This window comes from Tachypleus tridentatus, chromosome 6 (assembly GCF_004210375.1).
Source record: "Tachypleus tridentatus isolate NWPU-2018 chromosome 6, ASM421037v1, whole genome shotgun sequence".
In the NCBI taxonomy this organism is placed as follows: Eukaryota; Metazoa; Arthropoda; class Merostomata; order Xiphosura; family Limulidae; genus Tachypleus; species Tachypleus tridentatus.
The window spans coordinates 141,960,823-141,983,281 of NC_134830.1; the positions used below are offsets into that span (position 1 = coordinate 141,960,823).

General features: G+C 33.0%; 2 protein-coding genes across 9 annotated transcripts in view; one reads left to right on the forward strand and one right to left on the reverse strand.

Moving 5' to 3' along the window:
- The window catches only part of LOC143253886 (rho-related BTB domain-containing protein 1-like), a 47,915-nt gene extending 44,228 nt beyond the window's left edge, over positions 1-3,687 (reverse strand). The window contains exons 1-3 of one of the 5 annotated variants that reach the window (XM_076508409.1): positions 3,531-3,687; positions 2,452-2,529; positions 1,444-1,503 (exon numbers count right to left, since the gene is read on the reverse strand). In XM_076508409.1, the coding sequence (XP_076364524.1) occupies positions 1,444-1,457 (14 nt within the window). In that variant the 5' untranslated portion in view covers positions 1,458-1,503; positions 2,452-2,529; positions 3,531-3,687. Of the gene's footprint in view, positions 1-1,425; positions 1,504-2,451; positions 2,530-3,318; positions 3,387-3,530 lie in introns of those variants that run through there. The other 4 variants (XM_076508413.1, XM_076508410.1, XM_076508411.1 and 1 more) reach the window with 4 other exon arrangements.
- Positions 3,688-16,780: 13,093 nt separating this feature from the next.
- On the forward strand, positions 16,781-22,197 carry LOC143253887 (protein phosphatase 1 regulatory subunit 3C-B-like). Of its 4 annotated transcripts, none has more exons than XM_076508418.1 (3): positions 16,781-16,988; positions 17,887-19,650; positions 20,389-22,197. In XM_076508418.1, the coding sequence occupies exon 2, from the start codon at positions 17,963-17,965 to the stop codon at positions 18,854-18,856; it is 894 nt and encodes a 297-aa protein (XP_076364533.1). In that variant the 5' UTR covers positions 16,781-16,988; positions 17,887-17,962; the 3' UTR covers positions 18,857-19,650; positions 20,389-22,197. The 4 variants fall into 4 exon arrangements, with proteins under 4 accessions (XP_076364533.1, XP_076364534.1, XP_076364532.1 ...); XM_076508419.1 differs by having other exon boundaries at positions 17,893-19,650; XM_076508417.1 differs by having other exon boundaries at positions 16,781-16,948; positions 17,893-19,650.
- Positions 22,198-22,459: the final 262 nt, after the last annotated feature.

The window sequence follows — 22,459 nt, forward strand, 5'->3', positions numbered from 1 at the left end:
TTTCTCTATTATAGATGAAGTAAACTAAAATACACCTTCCTTGATATTAAAAAAAATACCTCCTTATTTCAAAAGGGAGATTTTAATGACTCCAGTAAACTCCCCCTGTTTAAAAATCTTTTATTTAAAAAGATATAAAGAAAGCCACTGAACTCAGTCAATCTCCTGTTATTTTTCTGAATTGGATTTCCTATTTCTTGAAAGTGTCTTAATGGTGGTTATTTTACCAACAAATATAACCACTTTTTGAGTTATAATTTCATGATTCCTTACACTTTTTACATAAGTAATTTTCAACTAAACTATTAATAGCTGTCAGTAGAAAACACAGTAAACAGAATAAGACTTCTGACTAGTTTTTTTTCTGTTTACTGTATCTTTTTTATTACTAAAAGCTATGGGATCTTTGTAGTTACATCTGACTGAGGGCACATTTTAAAACAATTAGCTGCAAAAACAAAACAAAACAAGTACAACAATAAATAATAATGATATGGATACGACAAAGAATCCTAAAATTCACAACAGCAGTTCAATATTTATGTTAAAATAAAAACCCATGACAGTTATTTCCTCGTGCAGTTACAACAACAGAAAATATTTATTTTTTTACTTATTCTGTATTCAAACAATCATGAAGTGGGTCATTTTTCATCTGCACTACAGTTTTTATTCTTTCTCAAACAAGAATATGAAATGTTTACGTAGCTATTCATGTCACTTAAGTTATTAATTTATGACAGAAAATGTAAAAATTAATAAACATTCTTTTCAAAGTCAATTTTCATGTACATCATAATGATGGAATAAATCATGAATTACAGGACATCAAGAGGCCTTTTGGTTATCAAGATGTCACAACTCCCTACTTCCATCAACAAATGGAACACTAATAACCAAATCCAGCCCTAATCCCCCAAGTATTCATCAAACACTTTCTCAGATTCCTTCCTGTACAGAGTTGGGCAGTTAATGGAATTTGATAATCAATTAATCAGTGATCTCATTAATCAATTATTTTCAACTAATTTATCATTTTCACAACACTTAGACAGTTGGAATGTTTAAAAATGGTAATAATCGAAAACATTAATTTTGATTAGTTGATTATTTTTTGCAACATTAACTGATATTTCACATTACATTAATAGATATAATAAATTCACATAGGTAGCCAACTAATCAACCAGCTATACTCTTATAAATAGTTTTTCTTTGAGAATAAACATACTTTCTAAATTTTTTGGTTATTATTCTTATGCAAATGCCTTGCAAAAATATTTTCAAAGAGAATTACAGACAGCAATGGCTGTATTAATGTTAGATGTTTAACCATAAAATGAAACCTCCCACTCTCCTAACATCAGTACAGATTTTTTTCCAAAGTATAGAAAATTATCATTCCTTCCATATAGAAACAATTACCTGATAAAAAAAAGTTACCTATTTTCTGCCATGAAGTATCTTGCCTACTTTTTGAGAACTAGTAAAGGAGGATGCCACCTGCAGAGATACAAAAAAAAAAAATTACAGTAAAGAAAATATTATATTTTCAAGGCTATTATCCAACAAACCTAATATATTCAATGTCTATAAAATTAACTACAGTTTCCTAAGTTTTAATTCTTTTAAATATGGTCCATACATAATAAAATGTATACATATAATGAATTACTTTTATATAGGTGTGATCTTATGAACATCATTACAAGTCATAAATATTTCCTTTATATTATCATTATACACTAATTTGATAGGATTACCTAACTTTTTTTTTTAAAGAGACAACTCCACATATCAGATTATATCTAAACCCTAGTGTGTTAGCCCTAAGAGAACATGACCATAACCTTTAAAGTGTACAAATAAACACACACTTAATATTAAAACTAAACTATACTGAATAATCATGCTCTATTATCACTTAAAAGATCTGCAACATGAAAATAAATGTGTATTTTTTAAAGATTTATAAGCTGTTTTGGATTTTAGAAGCTTTGGTTTGGAATACCCTAGTGGTAATGGTGACAATAACACAACACAACTAGTTTATTTCTGGAAATACTTATAATCTTTCATATAAAGTGAAAAACTAAACAAGTAAATGTAGAAGAAAACTTAGAAACTAAAGTATCACGTCAAAATATAAAAATTTTACTTTTCATATCCTTAACCCTTAAACAGCGGAAATGTTGTCTGTAGCAGCATCAATTGATAATGGCCACCATTTAAGGATTAAAAAAATCTCTTTATTAAGTGGAATTACAAAACTGACAGTTAAAAGGTTATCACATGAAACACTCCGGCTTGCTCTTTATCGTAAGAAAACAAACAACTGTTACATTTTTTCCTCATAGGAATTTTTATAATTTGTCAGTTCCATTCACAACAACTTTCTTGTTTCCTAAGTTTATTTAACAATAAGGTTATAACAATGGCTAAGGATCTTACAAGCATGTGGATGACGTCTTCTCAGCTTGGTATACAATCTTCAAAAGTTTAACTTATGAAAGATATTGGTATGATTTCCTAGAAATGATAACACCTTATAATTATACTGCTCTGTACTGTTTATTACAAAAAATAAAAAATATTAGATATATTTTCAATATATCATTATGTTGTTTTTATATTGTTAACCAAAAACATTCCCCTAAAAGTTATACACATTTTAGGACCTCCACGATATACTTTTAATTTCAAACTTTAAAAAAGAAAGAAATTGATTAACAAATATCGAACAAATAAAAAGAAATGTCTTGGTACACTGACATCTATAACTTAAAACTCCCTTTTGATTTTGAAGAAACATGTTAATTTTTACTTTAAACCTGTAGATGAATATAATAGGGATAATAGGCATAATGTTAACATTAGTCTTCATTATGTTTTGCAGTTTTAACTTAATTTCTAATTTGGTTATGAAATACTTCTCATTTTTAAGAATTATAATATTAAACAACACTAGCATAAATTATCATTGCACTTACAGGGGTATACACATATGCATCATATTCTTCAAAATTCAAGCACAGAAAGATAGTTCAACATTTTTTTTTTTTTTCTGATTTAAAACTTGTAACGCTTCTAGGGTTCTAAATTTTTAAGTTTCTATGTTTGGATAATAAAACTACTAAATGAAAATAACTAACCATTTACTTTTTAGTCACGTGCTTATCACAAATGTACACCAGTGCTTGATTTTGTGTCAGTTTGTACATTAAGTTATAAAGACATACAAACTTTGCAATTCTTTCCGTTAGTAATTTTATCACTATAAGAGAAGCTAGTGGTTACACTTTCAAGAAAGAGCCTTACCTTTATAAATGCAATATACTACCGCTGAACTATTATCATACCTGCTCAGTGGGAGACGTACGCTACACATTGAAACTCGTGAAAAAAAAAAGGCCTAAGCATATTGCGCTTTTGCAATTATCTTACAAGTTACAGTTACAACCTACACCACTTTATATTTTCGGTAGAATTACTTCTTTTATTTAAATTATTTATTACATCTTCATGCTTACCTGACTTCACAGAAAATTAGAGTTTTTCCAATTTTGTTTTGTAATTCGTAGACTCCACTTGTCACTTCTTCGCTTTGTTGACAGTAGTTTTCATGTTATTCTTTTCTCATCACTTGGCTGTCATTTTGGTGACGCAAGGGATGTAAATATATGACGTCAGAAGTTCTCTGGCGCATTGTAACTCGTGAATGTATAATATAAGCGTTTTTATTTTCAAATAACATCGAACCAGGTATTTCTAATAAATTAAAATACTATAAAAATAACGTAGCGAAAACATTAATTTCATTTTACGTTTTAAAACAGCCACAGAAAATAACAACATAATAAAGAGGGCCCGGCATGGCCAAGCGTGTTAAGACGTGCGACTCGTGATCTGAGGGTCGCGGGTTCGCATCCCCGTCGCGCCAAACATGCTCGTCCTTTCAGCCGTGGGGGCGTTATAATGTTACGGTCAATCCCACTATTCGTTGGTAAAAGAGTAGCTGAAGAGTTGGCGGTGGGTGGTGATGACTAGCTGCCTTCCCTCTAGTCTTACACTGCTAAATTAGGGACGGCTAGCACAGATAGCCCTCGAGTAGCTTTGTGCGAATTTCAAAAACAAACAAACAAGATAATAAAGATTAAACAATATTATAACTCATCCATTATTTATATTTTAGATCAGTTTTAAACGGATCATGTTTTTGGAAATAAAATATATACATTTCTTTTAAACCTCTGGAGAAAATGAGTAGATTAAAATTGTGATTAACTGCTAAAATATTTAAATGTTTTACTTCATTGATTATGGTATGAAAAAAGCAGACATGCTTAGTTTCAAACTAATGAACGTGTAATTAAGACAATGAAAATGAGTATACCGTATTGACAGCTAAGTTGCTAGTTAGCGTTTTATAAAAAAATAAAATGTTTTAGGCTCTGTTTTTCTGTAAGTTATCTTCCCAAGTGATGTTTCAGCTGTAAATTCTTATTAATAATTACTCATGAAATTCATATTCTTATTATAAATGCTTTTGTAAACGCCACCTTTTTATTATTTCAGTAAATAATTTGACTTTTAAAGTATTGTTACTATTGTGAAAAGTTGAATTATGCTTTATGTATTTCTTGGAGTTGCTATGGTGACTTTATAAAAAACTATGTATTTATATTCCTGTGCGTTGCTGAGAAGCTTTGAGATTCAAAAATCATCAAATAAATAAATTACATTATAAATAAAAGAAAAAAATAAAATTCCCGTCATATACAACTAAACAATGAAAGTTTCAAAATGTTAAGTTATAGAATATTTCTTATATTTATCTTCGCAATTCTCCTGAAATACATTCCTATGCATTAGTTTGTATGTTCATCACAAAGTCGGGCCAGGCATGACCAATTAGTAAGAGTGCTCAACTTGTAGTCTGAGGATCACGGGCTTGATTCCCCGTCAATCGAAACATGCTCGCCCTTTCAGGCGTGAACGCATTATAATGTTATGGTCAATCCCACTATTCGTTGGTAAAAGAGTAGCCCAAAAGTTGGCGGGCTAACTAAATGATAACTAAATGCCTTTCCTCTAGTCTTACACTACTAAATTAGGGACACCTAGTACAGATATCCCTCGTATAGCCTGGCGAAATTAAAAAATATATATATTTCAATGTACATGGTAAGACTGGATAAAAGAGCCACTTAGGGAGCAGCCTTGCATCTGTTACACCTTACAAGGCATTCCAATATTTTTTCTTTGTCACCCGTTGTTACAAGTGGAAGACAAGACTCGAATAGCACGTCTGAAAACAGGCTTTCAAACAAATAATTTTTTATAACGACACTCCTGCTAGTCAGGTATTAACTATCAAAAATTAGGGAGGTTTGTGCCTCGCACATTGTATTTACGTATTTATAGCACTTGGCAATCGCTTTACACATCAAAAACTTTTGTATAATCAAGGAAATGTAAATGCAGTCTTCTTAAAAAGAAAAAAAGTTTCACAAATTACCCAGTCAGTTTTTTACACGATATTCAATGATAAAACTCCACCTTGAACAAACAAGTTCTTCATGAAAATTTCTAAAGTTCGTTTTCTCTCCGTTAGGTTTTTGTTATTATTCTTTTTATTACTCCAACAGTTGATTACTCAATATTATGATTACACCTACTGTTACGAAAATAATTAGTTAGTTGAAATACGAATATTTAATTATTACTGTTTTTGATTATTCCAATAATCGATGAATCGAAATGTTATAAAAATAATCAACTCATAAAAATTAGGGTTTTGGGTTATTACTGTTTTTAATTATTCCAACTATTCAGTTAATCATAACATTACTACTAAACATGTTTGTCCTATCCTTGTTATGCCTGACAAAATTACTAAGGTTGTCTGCCATTGTCCCCATGTTTGAAATGTTAGAGAAAAGGCCAATAGTTAGCAGCACTTTACACCAGTTTTTTTTTTTTTTAATATTATACAAAGGTAACATGGTTTAATTAACATCATACTAAACGATTACAATTTATTGTAAAACTGTGGCGATTTAAAACAGTAGTTCAAAATAATCTTGAAAACCAACACAAATTATGAGGTAGTGCTGTAGCGGTCGCTATTTAGAGATTATTCGGATTGAACTTGGCGACCAGTATAATTTATACAATCCAGGACATCGAAAAAATTCAGACAAATGGGCAACAAAAAAGCCTTTCGTTAGTCAGTTACATAACTGCCTCTAAATTTCAGACAATATTCGTTGACGTATGAAAAACGGGCCGCAAAATCATAGGTTCTCTTCTTCGTCGTCAGCTGTAACTGATAAACCACAACGTGCCTAACGACCATGGAGCATACCAAAACACTTCCCTAAAACGTAGGTTTTCCCTTCGGTCAGAGAACCCCAGTTGATCCACAACAGATTATTTACAGCCTAAATATACACAATGATACATGTTGTTTAATATTGCCCGATACACATATCACTCAATAGATAGCGCCACTTGTAAAGTTAACCGTTAACCACAACAACAAAAACGCGATGAAACTTGTAACAACAAATTGTTCTAAAATTGTTGGGATGTAAGTGTGGAAAAAGTTTAGAAGCTATAGTTGTGAGATGTTTGTGGAGTTTCTTGCATGTACGACCCGTTTCAAGTCACCCCACAGCATCTCAATGGGTTTAAGATCTGGGCTTTGACTCGGCCATTCCAGAACTCTCAATTTCTTAGTTTTCAGCCAGTCCTTGGTGGATTTACTGGTATGTTTTGGGTCATTGTCGTGTTGCAGGGTCCAGTTCCACTTCAGCTTTAATTTTCTTACAGATGAAGTCACATGATCCTCAAGCACCCTCTGATACACAGTAGAATTCATGGTGGATTCTATGATTGTGAGCTGTCCAAATCCTGCTGCAGCAAAGCAGCCCCAAACCATGACACTTCCACCTCCATGCTTCACAGTTGGTATGAGGTTCTTTTCCTGGAATGCTGTATTTGGTTTACACCAAACATGTCCTCTGTTCTGGTGTCCAAATAATTCAATTTTGGACTCATCTGCCCAAAGAACATTATTCCAGAAGTCCTGGTTTTTGTCTACATTCTCTCTGGCAAACTTCAGTCTGTACTTAATGTTTCTCTTAGAGAACAAAGGTTTCCTCTTTGCACACCTCCCATGCAAGTTACACTTGTGCAGTCTCTTTGTGATTGTAGAGGCATGCACTTTCACATCAACAGTAGCCAGAGCCTGCTGTAGGTCCTGTGATGACATTTTAGGGTTTTTGGAGACCTCTTTTAGCATCTTGCGGTCTGCTCTCGGGGTGAACTTGCTTGGTCGACCATACCTGGGTATGTTGGCAGTTGTTTGAAAGCCTTCCACTTGTTGACTATTTTCCGGACAGTGGAATGGTTCATTTCAAAATCTTTTGAGATCTTTTTAAATCCCTTACCAGACTCATAAGCTGCTACAATTTTCTTTCTGAAAGCCTCAGACAGCTCTTTTGCTCTCACCATGGTGCTCACTCTCACTTCAACAGTCAGGAGCACACCAAACTAAATGTCTGAGGTTTAAATGGGGCAAACCTCATTAAAATGCTGAGTAACGATCTTCTAATCACGTGCACCTGGTGTGATACACCTGTGTGCGAGTTGAGCCATTTTAAGTGGGTATAAATGTGGGGGTATCTAACTTTTCCTCAGTTAGAATATTCATTTTTGTAGAATTACATTTACAGAAGATCTTGAAAAGTCTTTTCTTCAGTTTTAATTGTTTAGTTATATTCCTACAATCTTTTAGTATTGTTAAAATTGACATTAAATATCCATCTATCCACAATTTTTACAAAAATACACAGGCTTTCATACTGTGTCCTACTTTTTTCACGTGACTGTATATAGATAGCACTGAATAGTCCTTACCTCAAATAATACATAAGCATTAAGGGCAGAGACATCCAAATATTTCTGACAGTTAAGAGCCAAGGTATTAAATTTATACCTGATTTTTCTAGGGAAATATTTTAGCTTTTTAGAATTTGCAATGGCTATAAATATTGTCTGATATATTCTACTTGCAAAACAAAGAATACATTGGTATCATTCATATGTATAGAGGTATAGAATCCCATCAACATATATCTTACAACTGCATATATACATATATATATGTGCTTAGTATGAAATCAAGTTTGCAATTCTTTTATAAAAATACGTATTAAAGGAAACATATTTGGTGAATAACAAAAATTTAACAGTGTACTAGCATGTGTACCAAAGTAATTTATTGTCTTTATATTTTATGTAACACAAAACAATCTCTTTGCATATCACAATTAACCTTATAAAATAGACCCAATGAAAGGCAAGCGACTTTCTTTAGTCCTAGAAGATTTAATGCTCAAGAATCTTATAAGAATGGATAGAATCACAGAGACAGTTTGTCACAAACAGTCTCACAGCTACAAATGTCATAAACATAATTACATAAAACTATTAAAAACTATACATCAGAACAACAAAGTAATCACATTTTGTACAGAGACCACCACCTTAAATGGAATAATACTGTTAGTTATCCCTACATCAGGTACCTATTCTATGGAACTTTTAATAAGCTTCCCCAACAACATATCTATCTAGAAAACTGAAAAACCAGAACATCATTAGAAAATGAAAGCACATAATCTCAACAAAGAGTGTGTGCAAATATTACTACATAAGTCAAAAAGAAAGATTTTTATAATGAAGCAAGAGGGTTTATCACCACCCCCACAAACATCTTTTGTGTTTGTTTCTGCACATTACTTATGAAGCAGGCCAGCTATAGACAAGACTTGAATATTCTGTCCATGATTTACAGTTGGAAACTCTCTCTTTGTTAACCTGATGATGACCTAAGAAGGTCAAAAGGTTGTTCTGTACTTTATTTTAATTCAAGTGTTAATATCCATACCAGCTGTCTTCAGAATACAGTTTGTTTGATAAATTTGAGAAAATTGATACCCCTATCACTGTAATGTGATAATATTTCGATATAAAAAATGCTTACAAAGTTTAAATACAAAGCAATAAAAATATATTTACCACCAAACCAACATTTCTATAAACAGATCCTAGCTACCAGCTAGCAATGGAAGGATTTATTTTTAATCATAAAAAAAAGTGTACGTGTTCTGTCCATCACATGTATCTAAACTTGATTTTTAGTGCTGTAACCTCTCAGATTTACTGCTCAGCCACTATAGAGCAGTGGAAGTTCTTTTTGAATAATCATACTAAGCATCTATGATAAACTAAGTGTTTGGCTGTCTATGTAAAGTTACACCAACTTGAACTTAACAACGCCAACAGCTTGTGGCTGTCTACATCAAGTTACACCAAGATGAACTTAACAGGGACAACAGCTTGTGGCTATCTACCTAGTTACATGAACATAACAAGGACAACAGCTTGTGGCTGTCCACATCAAGTTACACCAAGATGAACTTAACAGGGACAACAGCTTGTGGCTATCTACCTAGTTACATGAACATAACAAGGACAACAGCTTGTGGCTGTCCACATCAAGTTACACCAAGATGAACTTAACAGGGACAACAGCTTGTGGCTGTCTACATAGTTACACCAAGTACGAACTGATATTTTAACGTTTTTGAAACACTGATCTTATGTCTCTTCCAAAATTTCATTTTCAATTGATTCACATTAGTGACTGAAACAGCCAAACAGTTCAGTTAAGACATTTCCCAACTTAAATGAACATGACATTTTGGGACAACATAGAACCTATTAGTCTATCTTGGCTCTACACTAAATTAACTTCTAAAAACAACTTAAAGTCTGCCTTTATCATTTATATACTGATCAAGCTTTTCTTAAATTTACTTAAATTTGCTGCCTATACAACAAATTAAGGCATCCCATTTCAAAGGCCAACCACCCTGTTAAAGAAATGAAACTGTCTTAGTTGAATATAACTCCTACCCTGCCAAAATGTATACCTGTAGTTCTACTATTCTCACTGTTAGGTATAAAAAAGACAACACATCAACACTATCAATTCCCTTTACAATCTTAAACACCTTAATTAATCAGATATACTCTGACTCTTCTTTTATCAAGAGAAGGCAAGTTAAGAGATTTCAGCTTCTCCTCATACAATGACAACTCAGTACTAAGCAACATTCTGTTAACCCTTCTCTAAATCCTTTCCAACAATTCAATGTCTTTCTTGAGGTAAGAGCCCAAGACTGAACACAATACTTCAAATGTGGCTGACCAGTGACCAGTAAAATGAAATTATAACCCTTTTAGACTTGTATTCAATATTTCTGTAGATAAACCTTTACAACAAAATTATAACCCTTTTAGACTTCTATTCAATACTTCTGTAGAATCAACCTAAAATCCAATTTGCCCTGCTACTAGCAATAGTACAATACTTGGATCACTTTAGAGACTGATCAACCATTACACCAAGGTCCTTTTCTTTCATAACATTTTTAAGGTTATTTCCATCCAAATTATAATTCAAATTATGATAACCCACATACATCTTCTTACATTTATTATAATTAAAATCCATCTACCATTTATTTGTCCAACTCACTAGATGATCTAAATCATTGCATAAATCATCAACATTCTCTTCACAGTCAGTAACATCCAAGATTATAACATCATCTGCAAGTTTAAATAATGTATTGACCATTCCTTCATCTGTGTCACTGATGTTAATTAAAAAGATCAAAGGTCCTATGACTGAATCCTGAGGTACCCCTCTTCTGACATTATTTTGACTAAACTCCATTTTTAACAACCCTCTGTTTTCTTTCATCCAGCCACTCTGCTATCCAATTTGTTAACAGACTTGTAGAGGTTTTTTTACAAGCCATTTATTCAACACCTTGTCAAATGCTTTCTAAAAATCCAGATACACCAAATCTACACACTTACTTCATCAACACAAGCAGTAAACTTTTCAAAGAATGTCAAAAGATTTGAATTGAAAGATTTTCCCTTGGTGAAACCATATTGACTCTCCAATAAAATTCTAAACTTTGTTAAATTACTTTGCAAAGTATCCTTTAACAAAATTTCCAAAACTTTCCCCACAAGTGATGTAAGACTAATGGGTCTATAATTACTGGGACAATTTTTATCACTTCCCTTAAAAAGAGGAGTTACATTAGTTAATATCCAATCCTATGGTACCTGCCTCCTATTAAAAGACTGACAAAAAATAGTATTTAGTAGCTCACATATCCCATATTTAACCTCCTTCAAAATCCCCAAGGAAAATCTGGCTCAGAGAACTTATCATTCTCTAAACTTCTCAATGTTTTTCTTAACCAGCACAGAGTTAATGTAGACATCTTGTTTGATCTTGTTTCCATTTACCAACTGTTCTAGATGCACAATACTGCTTAATCCTTCATTTGTAAAAACTGAAGAAAAATCAAAATTTAATAACCTAGTTCTATCTTATAATTGTCAGGTACTAGCCTTTCTTCATCATTCTTTAAGGGTCTTACCCTATTCTAAAATTTTGTTTATCCTTAATGTATTTAATAAATCCTTACTGGTAAGTTTTAAATTCTTAGCTAACCTTTTCTCACACATCTTTACTGATGGGCTATTTTCCTGTTTCACCAACTTTCTTGATATTCTGTAATCTTCCAAGTCACCTGTTATACCAGTCAATTTAAATTTCTTAAATTCATGATGTTTTTATTTAATATTCTCTCTTAAACTCTTTGTGATCCACTTTGGTTTTTTATTTGCAGCTACCATTTTATTTACACACAGAGTGTTTACCGTGAATATTTAAACATTTCTACATCTGATCAGTGTCTCCAAATAACTCAGCTGCATAATTCACAACAGATAATTCTAGTCAAAACCCTACAAACTTTCCTTTTTTGAAATCTCTTACCAAAATATCATTATTTCTTATCTCCATATCTATCAAAACACTGAACCTAATAGAAAAATGATTACTTGCACTCACATGTTCCACAATTTCTATCCTATCAATCATTTCTACATTTGAAGTTAACAATAAATCTAATATAACATTGTTTCTTGCGAGTTCCTTGAATAATTGGTGAAGAAATCCATCCTGACCAGTTTTCTAAAACCTTTCTCCCTCATGGTTTGACTCCAACATTTTCCAATCTGTCCCAAATTAAAATCACCCATAATTATGACGTCATTAACAGTTAAAATCTTAATCTCATTGTAGAGTTACTCACTAGTTTCATTTCGTGACCTGTAACAAATTCCCACTAAAAACCTTTTCCCTTTATACCCACTATTAAACACCCAAATGGATTCAATTTCCCTGCTATTATTTTTAGTATCCTCACCTTCAACAGGATGTAACTCATATTTTACTATTAATCGTCTCCTGCTCCTTGCAGTATGAAACTTAGTAAGCAATGGAAGAGCTGTAAAACTACAGTATCAATAAAATGGAAATAACCTTAATATCATCTGCAATATTTAATGGGCCATTAGTCTTGTATGTTGCACATATATATATATATATATATGCATAACAGTAAGTTACTTTATTTTACTATTAAGGGAATAAATAGCATTTTCGATGACGACAAGAAACCCCTTTGAAGTAAAAATGTATTATAATGACAGCTGGTATTAAAACTTTAATTTTAACTTTATTTTAGTAAAAGATTCAGTAACCATACCAGCCGTCGTTAGAATACAAATATTTTCCATCAGCTTGAAGAAGGGCGATTTACAGTTTCTTATGAACTTTTATATTGTAATCACAGTCTAAAAACCAAATGAAAGTAATTCAAGTTGGTCAAATTATTATTGTTCGCCCACAAGTGATGCTATATTTAGCTTTTCAGTTTAAGACTCAAAATGTTTTACGCATTCTGATGAAATTACTTTCACGATATCCAAATAATTAACACCATACCTTATAAAATTTCCAGTCTATTTTTAAAAGGTGTATAATAATATGGTTTGGATTAGTTTTCTGCCAAACGGACACATGATGAATGTTATTTGTTACTGTCACTATTAATACAAGAGATAAACTGGGACTTCCGTCTACATACAAGCAGTGTCCGCTCAGATATAACTTATCAAGTGAATTATTCAGTTTGTAATATGAATTTAACAATAACAGTTAGAAATTTGATAAGAACAATCACCACCTATTAAAGTACTAGAAACAAAAACAGCTATCACATGCTGTGTTTTATTATGATGACCAAATTCATTACTAATATTAAGAACTATTAAATGCGGAACACATTACAAATATATGCAAGTCCCCCTACAGATTCACCTACTGCGTTAACAGTGACAGATTAAAAAAAAAACTAAGGTTTTTATAATTCAAACTAGCAATTCTAGTTTCATAAAGTAATTTCTTTTCGAATTTCACTGTTGTTTAGTGGTTTATGCAATTTTTAGGTGTACTCTGATCTCTAGTCTCTAAGAACATGAGTAAGCGTCAAAAATGTTATTACTGAAAACAAATTAAATCTCTTGTTTGTTTGTTTTAATTTCGTGCAAAGCTACTCGAGGGCTATCTGCGCTAGCCTTCCCTAATTTAGCAGTATAAAACTAGAGGGAAGGCAGCTACTCATCAACACCCACCGACAACTCTTGGGCGACTCTTTTACCAACGAATAGTGGGATTGACCGTGACATTATAACGACCCCACGGCTGAAAGGGCGTGCATATATGGTGCGACGGGGACTAGAACCCACAACTCTCAGATTACGAGTCGAACGCCTTTACCAACCTGGCCATTTCTAACTCTAGTGCAACAACATTGAACTTAAAAAAATATATAAAAATACGAAATACGAGAGGTTTTCCAGTTTTTTTGTGTGTGAATGTTTCAAAATTTATTATATAAAATAAAAATACATCAACATACGTAAAATATCTTTTCGCTTACAAAGTCATGCAAATAAATATCTGGCTTAGTAAGATGTGAAAATAATCACTGGTGTTTAGTTTCGGTAATTACTTTTCATGTTTGTAAAGAAGCATATAGCTGTTTTAACAAAAAATAAACAGGAAAGTCATCATAAATAGTTCTTACATATAGAATCCTCAATCAAGCTTAACATGAGTGTTTGGCATGTTTTGAATATTAGCAAAAATATACACATGACCCATTTGCGCTTACCTTCCCTAATTTTATTTTGATAAGCTAGAGAGAAGGCAATTAGTCAACAACATCCACCGCCAAGATTTGGGCTAATTCTATTGGATTATGGGATTTTGTCATTTTTATAAATCACTCATGGCCCAAAAGACCAAAATGTGTTTTTGTAGCCCACCTCTAAAATCAGTTTAACAGTATATCGTTTTGCCTCATTATATTCAGATACATTTCTCCATGTATTTAAATCCTTTCTGAGCTTACTTTGCTAAATTATTTTATATATCACGAAATAATGCATGAAGTTATTTTGGTTTGGTTGCTTTTGAATTTCGCGCAAAGCTACACGAGAGTTATCTGCGCTAGCCGTCCTTACTTTAACAATGTAAGACTAAAGGAAAGAAAGTTAGTCATCACCACCCATTGCTAACTCTTGGGCTACTATTTTACCAACGAACCGTGGGATTGATAATAACATTATAACGCCCTCATGACTGAAAGGGCGACCGTGTTTGGTGTGACGGGAATTCGGACACTTGACCCTCGGATTACGAGTTGAGTGCCTTAACCACTTGGCCATGCCAGGCCATGAGGCTATTTATCTCTCAAAAAAATAGTTTAAACACTCAAAATTGTGGATATTGGCAAATAGGAAAATGTTTGGAAATTACTGCATTTTTGTAGTAATAAAATAATAAGAAAACCTTATTTGTATATTGTTTTTTGTTTTAGATTTTGAAAAAAATACTAACATTTACAGCATATCTTTATAATTTTATGGACAGATTATGAAATGGCTGTCATTTATATATTGTTATTAAGCAGTAGAAAACACAGCATCTTATACATTATTAGAGGGTTAAAAATTACTTCTCTGTTGCCTTGTAAGTTATGCCTAATTCCATTTTACTTATAAAATAGCTTCTCCATACTTCGCCATCTCGTTTGTCATGAAACGTAATAGTTTTCCTTGTTTTTTTATATACGGTTGTTTGTTTAAGTCCTGACGATTTTGTGACTGTTTTTGCACATTCTCAGTATTGCAGTACCAGGACAGGTTTTCCCATTTTATTTTAAGATGTATGAGATATGTTGTCAATTTGTGTAACACTGAGGTTTGGTTTAGACATTTTTTTCTTAAATTTGTATCAAGAATGTGTTTTGTTAAGTTTATTTTAGAATTTTTGTAAATATTGAAGGAAATTGTCTTTGCAATATGCATTCGCACACATCTGAATAGTGTGTACAAGATTGATACTGATAGTTATATTTATCAGCAGTTAGATTTAGACCTATTATATGAAATAAGACATTCCTCAAATATCCAGAGAAAAACCTACAAAAGCTTTTGTTGAAAACATCTTGTCTCTTCGGATAGTTACTTTTTTTAGAGTTCTTATTGTCTCAGTGGGAAACTGTATGATATTTAAAAATTTAGGAAATCGATTAAGTTTAAAATTATTACATCATAATGACAACAAAAGCAAATGCCAAGCATAAAATTAAAAGTCATGACTTACACGTGTTCAAAAGCAAAGTTCACTTTAGTTAAGGCTTAAGTATCTTACCACCTTTAAGCCTTAAGTTATTATAATCGTGTGAAGGTGATACGTTAGTGGCAGTGACAAGATAAATCATATTAATTTATTAACAAAAGTGAGATAAAAAAGAGAGCGAGAAAAAACAATTGTAGTAAAAGGACGCAGTATGAACTGCTGATTCTATTGGTACAACTCAATGCAACACAAGCCAGTAATTTTACATTACATATAGGGTTACAGCTTAAAAACGACACTACGTCTTAGCAACTGAAAGTGCGAAAGATCAACCAAATTAAGTTTCACGTGAAAGGGTCAATGCTCAATTCCTGTGATGGTAGCCACGTGCAACAAATTTAAGTCACGAAAGAGCCCAATTGCGTCCAGGAGCAAAGGTTATTTTAATGAAAAGGAAAGGTTATACGTACAGATACATATCGAAAGAAAAATACGTCATATTGACCCCGGATACGTTTACCCAACAATAACTACAGACCATATTTGACAAAAAAAAAAAGTCGCAATTTCAATAAAATATAAAAAATTAATTAGCATTTGTTTAATGGCTCAGTTATTTAAAAAGTGCTACAGAAAGGTGTTTCGGTCAACAATGAAGTAGTTCAAAATTTCTTAGCTAGATGTCAGGTTTAAACTGCTTTTGCAACCAGGCTCCATATTTGTTAAATTACTGGTGTTTATTAAACATATATGCTAAACAAATGCGAAATATACCTTATATATATATGTATGACATTCTTACAAATGTCTCGAATCAAATAAGTTTATTTATTTGTAATATAATTTTGGACTACAAGAGCTATGATATGTCATTCTTATATCAGAGAAATGAAAACGAATGTCGTGGAGTTTCTGTTCTTTAACAAATATGGAAATAAGGTGTTGCAATAAACGCAAGAAAAAATCCATCGTCATATCCATAAGTTTTTATATTCGCTGCAACTTCTCAGACATGCTCGTGGTTGACCGGCAAATTCCTGATAAATACGATTGGTTGAAAAAGCGCGAACATCAATGTGCAGTCTCCAGGACACACAGTTCTCGTTAATGCTGATTGGTTCTTGAACGATCTGCACGTGAACACTGCTGCGTAAAAGGCTAAGCTCGTTGGCGTATGCGTTATGTACGAGGCTTAAGGTGCGGGAAAAATTTAGAACAGTAATATACAGAAAGCTAACGTCAGGAACGCTGGGAGTTACTGCGTTAGTAAAGTGTATTCTACGGAGGTTAAAGGTAATGGAGTAAAATTACTTCAGAGCAACTTGTTATTCAGGCACGTGATTGGTAGCATTAATTGATTTTAAAAATGATCAGTGCAATTTTTATAGCATATAATACATTTACTCCTAGTAAATATTGGGGTGTGTTAAGACTAGTAGTACTAGTAATTCGTCAATTGTTTTTATTTTGAGTTATGCGAGTAAAACATTGTTGTGTGTAGAGTATACGCGTGTAATCTTGTTTTATTAAAATTAAAAAGTTTGTTTGCTTAATGTGTATGTTGCAATCATTACGCTCTATTGAGTATGTAGCCTCGTAAATGTAGGTTTAGTTACGAAATATAGTCTCGTCATTGAGCATGCGTTGTTACACAGCTGACGTAGCGAGCGTCTGCCTCTTAGTGCAGGACTTAGGGACGCGTTAGTTAGAATATCGATCGAGGGATAAATAAGTTACCTTCTTTCTATACAGGAAACCTCATCACTTCGAGGTTTTGACTCTCGTAGTTTTATTCGATATAAATACAAAATACTTTTCATATTGATTATTGAATACGAGAAGAAAATAAGTCAATTTGTTTAATATATGTAGTTTGTAACTTCCACCAGAAGAGTTGCTGGAAACTGCATAATAATAATTTCAGTTACAATAACGCGCACGACTACTAGTACTTAAATTCCTTGTTTTGTTAGAGAAATCTCAAATAATTCTTTTTGTGCTTTAATAAAAACTTTTAGCGTGATAAACGTTTAAATTTTATTTTATTTTCGTGTTGACACAGAAAAAGTAAACTGAGTTTAAAATGCACTTCCATAAATTTCTTGATTTCAAGACTAAACCCACTTAAATTAAAAATTACTCGATACTTTTAACAAGCTATTTGCTTTAGTTGATTGTCTGCTCTTTCTAATTTACCTCGCGCCTTGCTTGACTAATTTTATTTGTTCCAGAAATAGAAGGGGGAAAAAAGTAAGAATCGAACATTGTTCCAGTTTGGAGGTACAGGGTGTGTCCATTGTATCTGAAATGATCATAGCCGATAAATCGCCTATATTTCCTCACAATTTCTTCACCAACTACCGTTGCCCTGACAGCGCCTATCCCTACCGTCACCACCATAGTGAGGTCGTCAGGTACGCTTATTCTGGTAATGCTCTTCAGTGCTCTGAGATGCCACCTATTCGGTCTTGTCTCGCGGCACGAGATGAAGATGAGTTAACTCACGAGAACCAGCGCTATCCAAAGCCCTGCAAAGGAGGGAAGCGTGTTTGTTTCGCTGATGACAAAGGTCTCGCTTTGACCCATGTACGGGTGATGAAGGAAACATCGGACTGTCCACCTAGCTGGACCGACCAGTTTTTAGCTCAGGTAACCCAAAGTATAAAGACGGAAGAGGAACCGGAGAATGGTTGGGAGGTCGCCTTCTCCCAACCAGCCTCTGAGTACGTGGAGTTTCGCAACAAACTGGAACAACAGCGCGTTTCGCTTGAAAATGTGATAATAAAGAATCAAGAAATATCTGGCACGATAAAAGTGAAAAATATCTCCTTCAAGAAAGACGTGTTCGTTCGCATAACTTTTAACAGTTGGTCAAGTTTTGAGGACTTCCCCGCCAATTACGTTAATAATGGACTCGGGGATATGACGTCGCTTTATGATACCTTTTCTTTTTCCGTGTCCATTCCTTCCGTGGCGTACAAATACGAAGTGATCGAGTTCTGTGTGTGTTTCAAGTGTGGAGATTTGGAGTTTTGGGATAATAACGGAGAAACCAACTACAGGATTATCACCGTTAGGAAGAAGAGGGCAGAAGACAACTCCAGAATAGAAAAATTTGTAGATGCTGTGACAGCAGATTTCAGTTCCTGGACATCCTTCGCTAGCTGGAGTCACTTGACAACGGAAGGACCTTACTGGTAATCCCGTCTTCATCACCATAGGCGGCGCTGTATAACATAAGTGAGGGTTGGGGTGGCTTTACCGGTATAGGCGCCATTTTCAAGTCTAGTTGAAGGACGTACTTTTAATTCTGAACGTCGGAAAGATCATTTGATTACATCACTAATACATAAATTTATGGAACTTTGCAGCAACGTTAGTGTAGTTACGCACTATAAGACATTAGAAGTGTATTTTCGTGCTGGCAACCTTAAGTTTGGGTAGAAGGAAACAGTTACAAGCTGAATTATTTATTATTTTAATTTGAGTATAGCTGTGGAATCATTCATACGTAGAGTTAGATTGTTGGACATTTTGATTTTGTAGAATCGGTCCTGTTGAGGTTGTGTACGAAGATTTCAACTAGATGGTAAAATGAGGGAAAAAGATCTTACAACTGGGCTGTAAAGTAAATGATGGAGTAAGGGGAAGAGATCTTAAAACAAGGGTTAAACTAGAGGGTCAAGTGAAGGGAAAACAGTCTTGGAACTAGATCGTAAACTAATGATCTAATAAGGGGAAGCAATCTCAAAACAGGTATAAAAAAAATCTGGTGGAGTGAAGGGAAAGGATATAAACTACGTGGTGAAATGAAGGAAAAACAATCTTGAAACTCAGGTATAAACCAGATGGCGGAGTGAGAGAACTAAGGTTCGTGATTATTGCTTTAGAATGTGGGTCTTGTGATAGCCAAAAAGGATGTGAGGTTTTTAAGTTCATGGATATATTTGTTGTCGGTACAGCCCACGTGGACACCAGAACCTGAAGATGATCGGGTAAGTTTTGACTTCTCTGACATCGCTTTCATCAAATGTTGACCTTTCTGTGTGCCTTATTATGTAAACGTATTTCGTATTGGACGTAAGCCACAAGTAATTGAAACACCTTCTGTGGAGGAAAGGAATAGATAGATAATTTAATAAGTAAAATAGTTTAAATATTAAATTAGTTTAGAAATAACTGTAAATTATAAATTTTTAATTACTTCCAAGTAATTAATTTTGTTGGTTTCCCAATTAAACATTATTACTTCTAGTTAACCTACCCGTTTATAACCTCACTAAAATATATTTGATTAATTCATTTTAAGCCTATTTAAGAAAGAACTTCAAAGAAAATTTGTTCCCCATCGTATTTTCACAATGCCTGCTATAGATGGTCGATACACCATTTAACAAGTTTGTTACTTACAGGATGTCTTTATTATAAGAATAATTAAACTTTTAAGAAAGCTGTCGTCAATATTTTAGTTTCACTCTTTTTCTTTTTTTGTGTGTAAGATTTCTTGTGATTTTTAAGAGAATATGCGTGTTACATACTATTTTTTTCTTTGGTCATTTCTTTTCACCTTTAGTTTCGTATCTCGGAAAAAAATATAAAATGCATACACCATACCGACAGTAAATTGTATTGCAAAAGCAAAGTAAAACAAATTGGTTATTTGATGGTTCAACAGTTTTATTTTGTATATTATTTTTAGAGAATCACCTTCATTCTTTGTTGTTTTTCCTTAGGGTTCCAGGTCTGAAAGCTTGCTTCTAACCTTGGAGGTTATGGGTTGACTCGAGTTACCGACATCTGGGAGGGCATCAATAGCGATTTGTCAAGCTGGTCTTCAAATTATGTATGCTCTCTGTTGGCTGTACTAGAAACGAAATATATTAAATTATGACGTAAGAGGAGAAAGAAATTCTCAAAGGTCAAATTATATACGTGTTTGTAGTTATAATGTGTGACAGCCGTATCAGAAGTGGTCAGTAACTCTGGGAGAATTTATCATATCTTCGACACTGACCATGGGATGCATTTCTTGTATGTTACGTAAATATTTTACCACAGAAATTAAATCCAGGAATCCTTTTCTAAATAAGACATAAACCTACAGTGTAAATGGGTTTTTTTTACTTTTTTTTTAATATATATAGTTGATTCATATCTGCCAATAAATGTAAGAAGTTATTTTCTGGCGTTATCGAATGCAATATGACAATATTTCATAAGATTCTTAATGCCATGTTTCATTGATCTTCATTTTGAAAATGCTAGCACGTGCGTGCACGTAATTTCTGTTCCAGATTTGTACGTGTCTTTTTATTTTATTTTGCACTAGGACATTTAAAGTCTATCAAAAGGAAAAAGAAGAGTAGTTCAAAATCTCTGGAATTTTTACTCCATCGTAACGAACAAGTTGCATCGGTAGCCTAGATTATTTGTAAGGGGCCGTTTCTATATATCAAAATATCTCGGTAGATGATTAAGTATTCTGTAAAAATCCTTAATGTATCTTTAGAATCTGGGAATTATATGTTTTCAGGAGCGTAGATAGTTAAGGGTTAGCTATGTTTTATGCTGTGCTTTGTATAATTTACTTTTTATTTTGAGATTGGGCATTTTTCTGGTCCACTTTAATGATGTATCTAACGCACGTAACTTTCGTTGCTTTTCGTTTATTGTTTAAGTGTGTGATTAGTAATACAGAGACTGAGAACATTACTGTGCTGCTGAAAAGTGAAGTTGATGTATGTTTGGGTGATGTGTTTATCTCGTTACTATGTCAACGAGTCTGTCCTTTTTATTTTTTTGCTCAATATGTTATTATTACAAATCAATATTTCTAAGTTTGTTTTTAGTATTTAGAGTTAAACCTAAACTTCGTTTCTAAATGTTATGTTTTCTGTCGTGTGTTTAGAAAACAAAATCAAGTGCCAAGTGTTAATTCCTGATTCCCAAAGAAGTTCTAACCTTCCTTAAGAAAACAAAAACGCTCTCAGTTAGGAAGTTGTATCCCTCATTTTAAAAGCTAAAGGAAGTCTCCCTCAATTAGAAAGAGCATGTTAAAAAAGAAAAGAAAAAAGATTCACGTATATCCTGTAGTTATATAAATACGTTGGTTGTGCTATGTTGAAATTAATGAAAATATTTCAGTACAAATTTTTATTGTTTATTAACGACAGATGTCGCATCACATTAGGAAGGTTAATTATAGAAGAATAATTGTTTCCGTTTGGAATAGCAGTTTTTTGTTGTTGTTATTGTTTTTTGTTTTTTTAACTCTCACTTTGGTTGAGAGTCCATAACACCAGGAAATTGTGTTTTCGTTTTTACTTTAATGTGATGTGTTTCTATATTTTTACTGTATGTTGACGTGGAATTTAACGAGTAAATTATTGTAAAAGTGAAAACATCAGTTGAATTATTTTAGTGGATGGTAAAAGCCACTCCTATTTTGTAATAAATTCCTCCAGGGCTGGTTAACACAGCCGGATCCATTATTTTATAGTGTGAATTGGAAACAATTGTATATTAAAATATATCATTACTGATTTTTGAGTCCTGTGTGAATTTTAATCAGGTTGTCATGGGTGACTTCTGTAAATGTTAAGTCTAATTCCCATACAAACATTTAGGCATATCGCTTCCACAAGTTGTATAAGAATCTTTTCTTTCTCTCTCTCTCTAGTGATTAACTAATGAATTCAACTGTTAATAAGCACATGTATCGTGTGACTGGAGGGATGGGGTGTATGTAAAGGTGTTAATTTTTTTTAAGCCTCACCCATCTGATTTAGATTTTAACTGTTTTCA

Excerpts from the sequence above, each read along its gene's own strand:
- LOC143253887 (XM_076508418.1), top strand. The coding sequence starts at position 17,963 with ATGATCATAGCCGATAAATCGCCTATATTTCCTCACAATTTCTTCACC.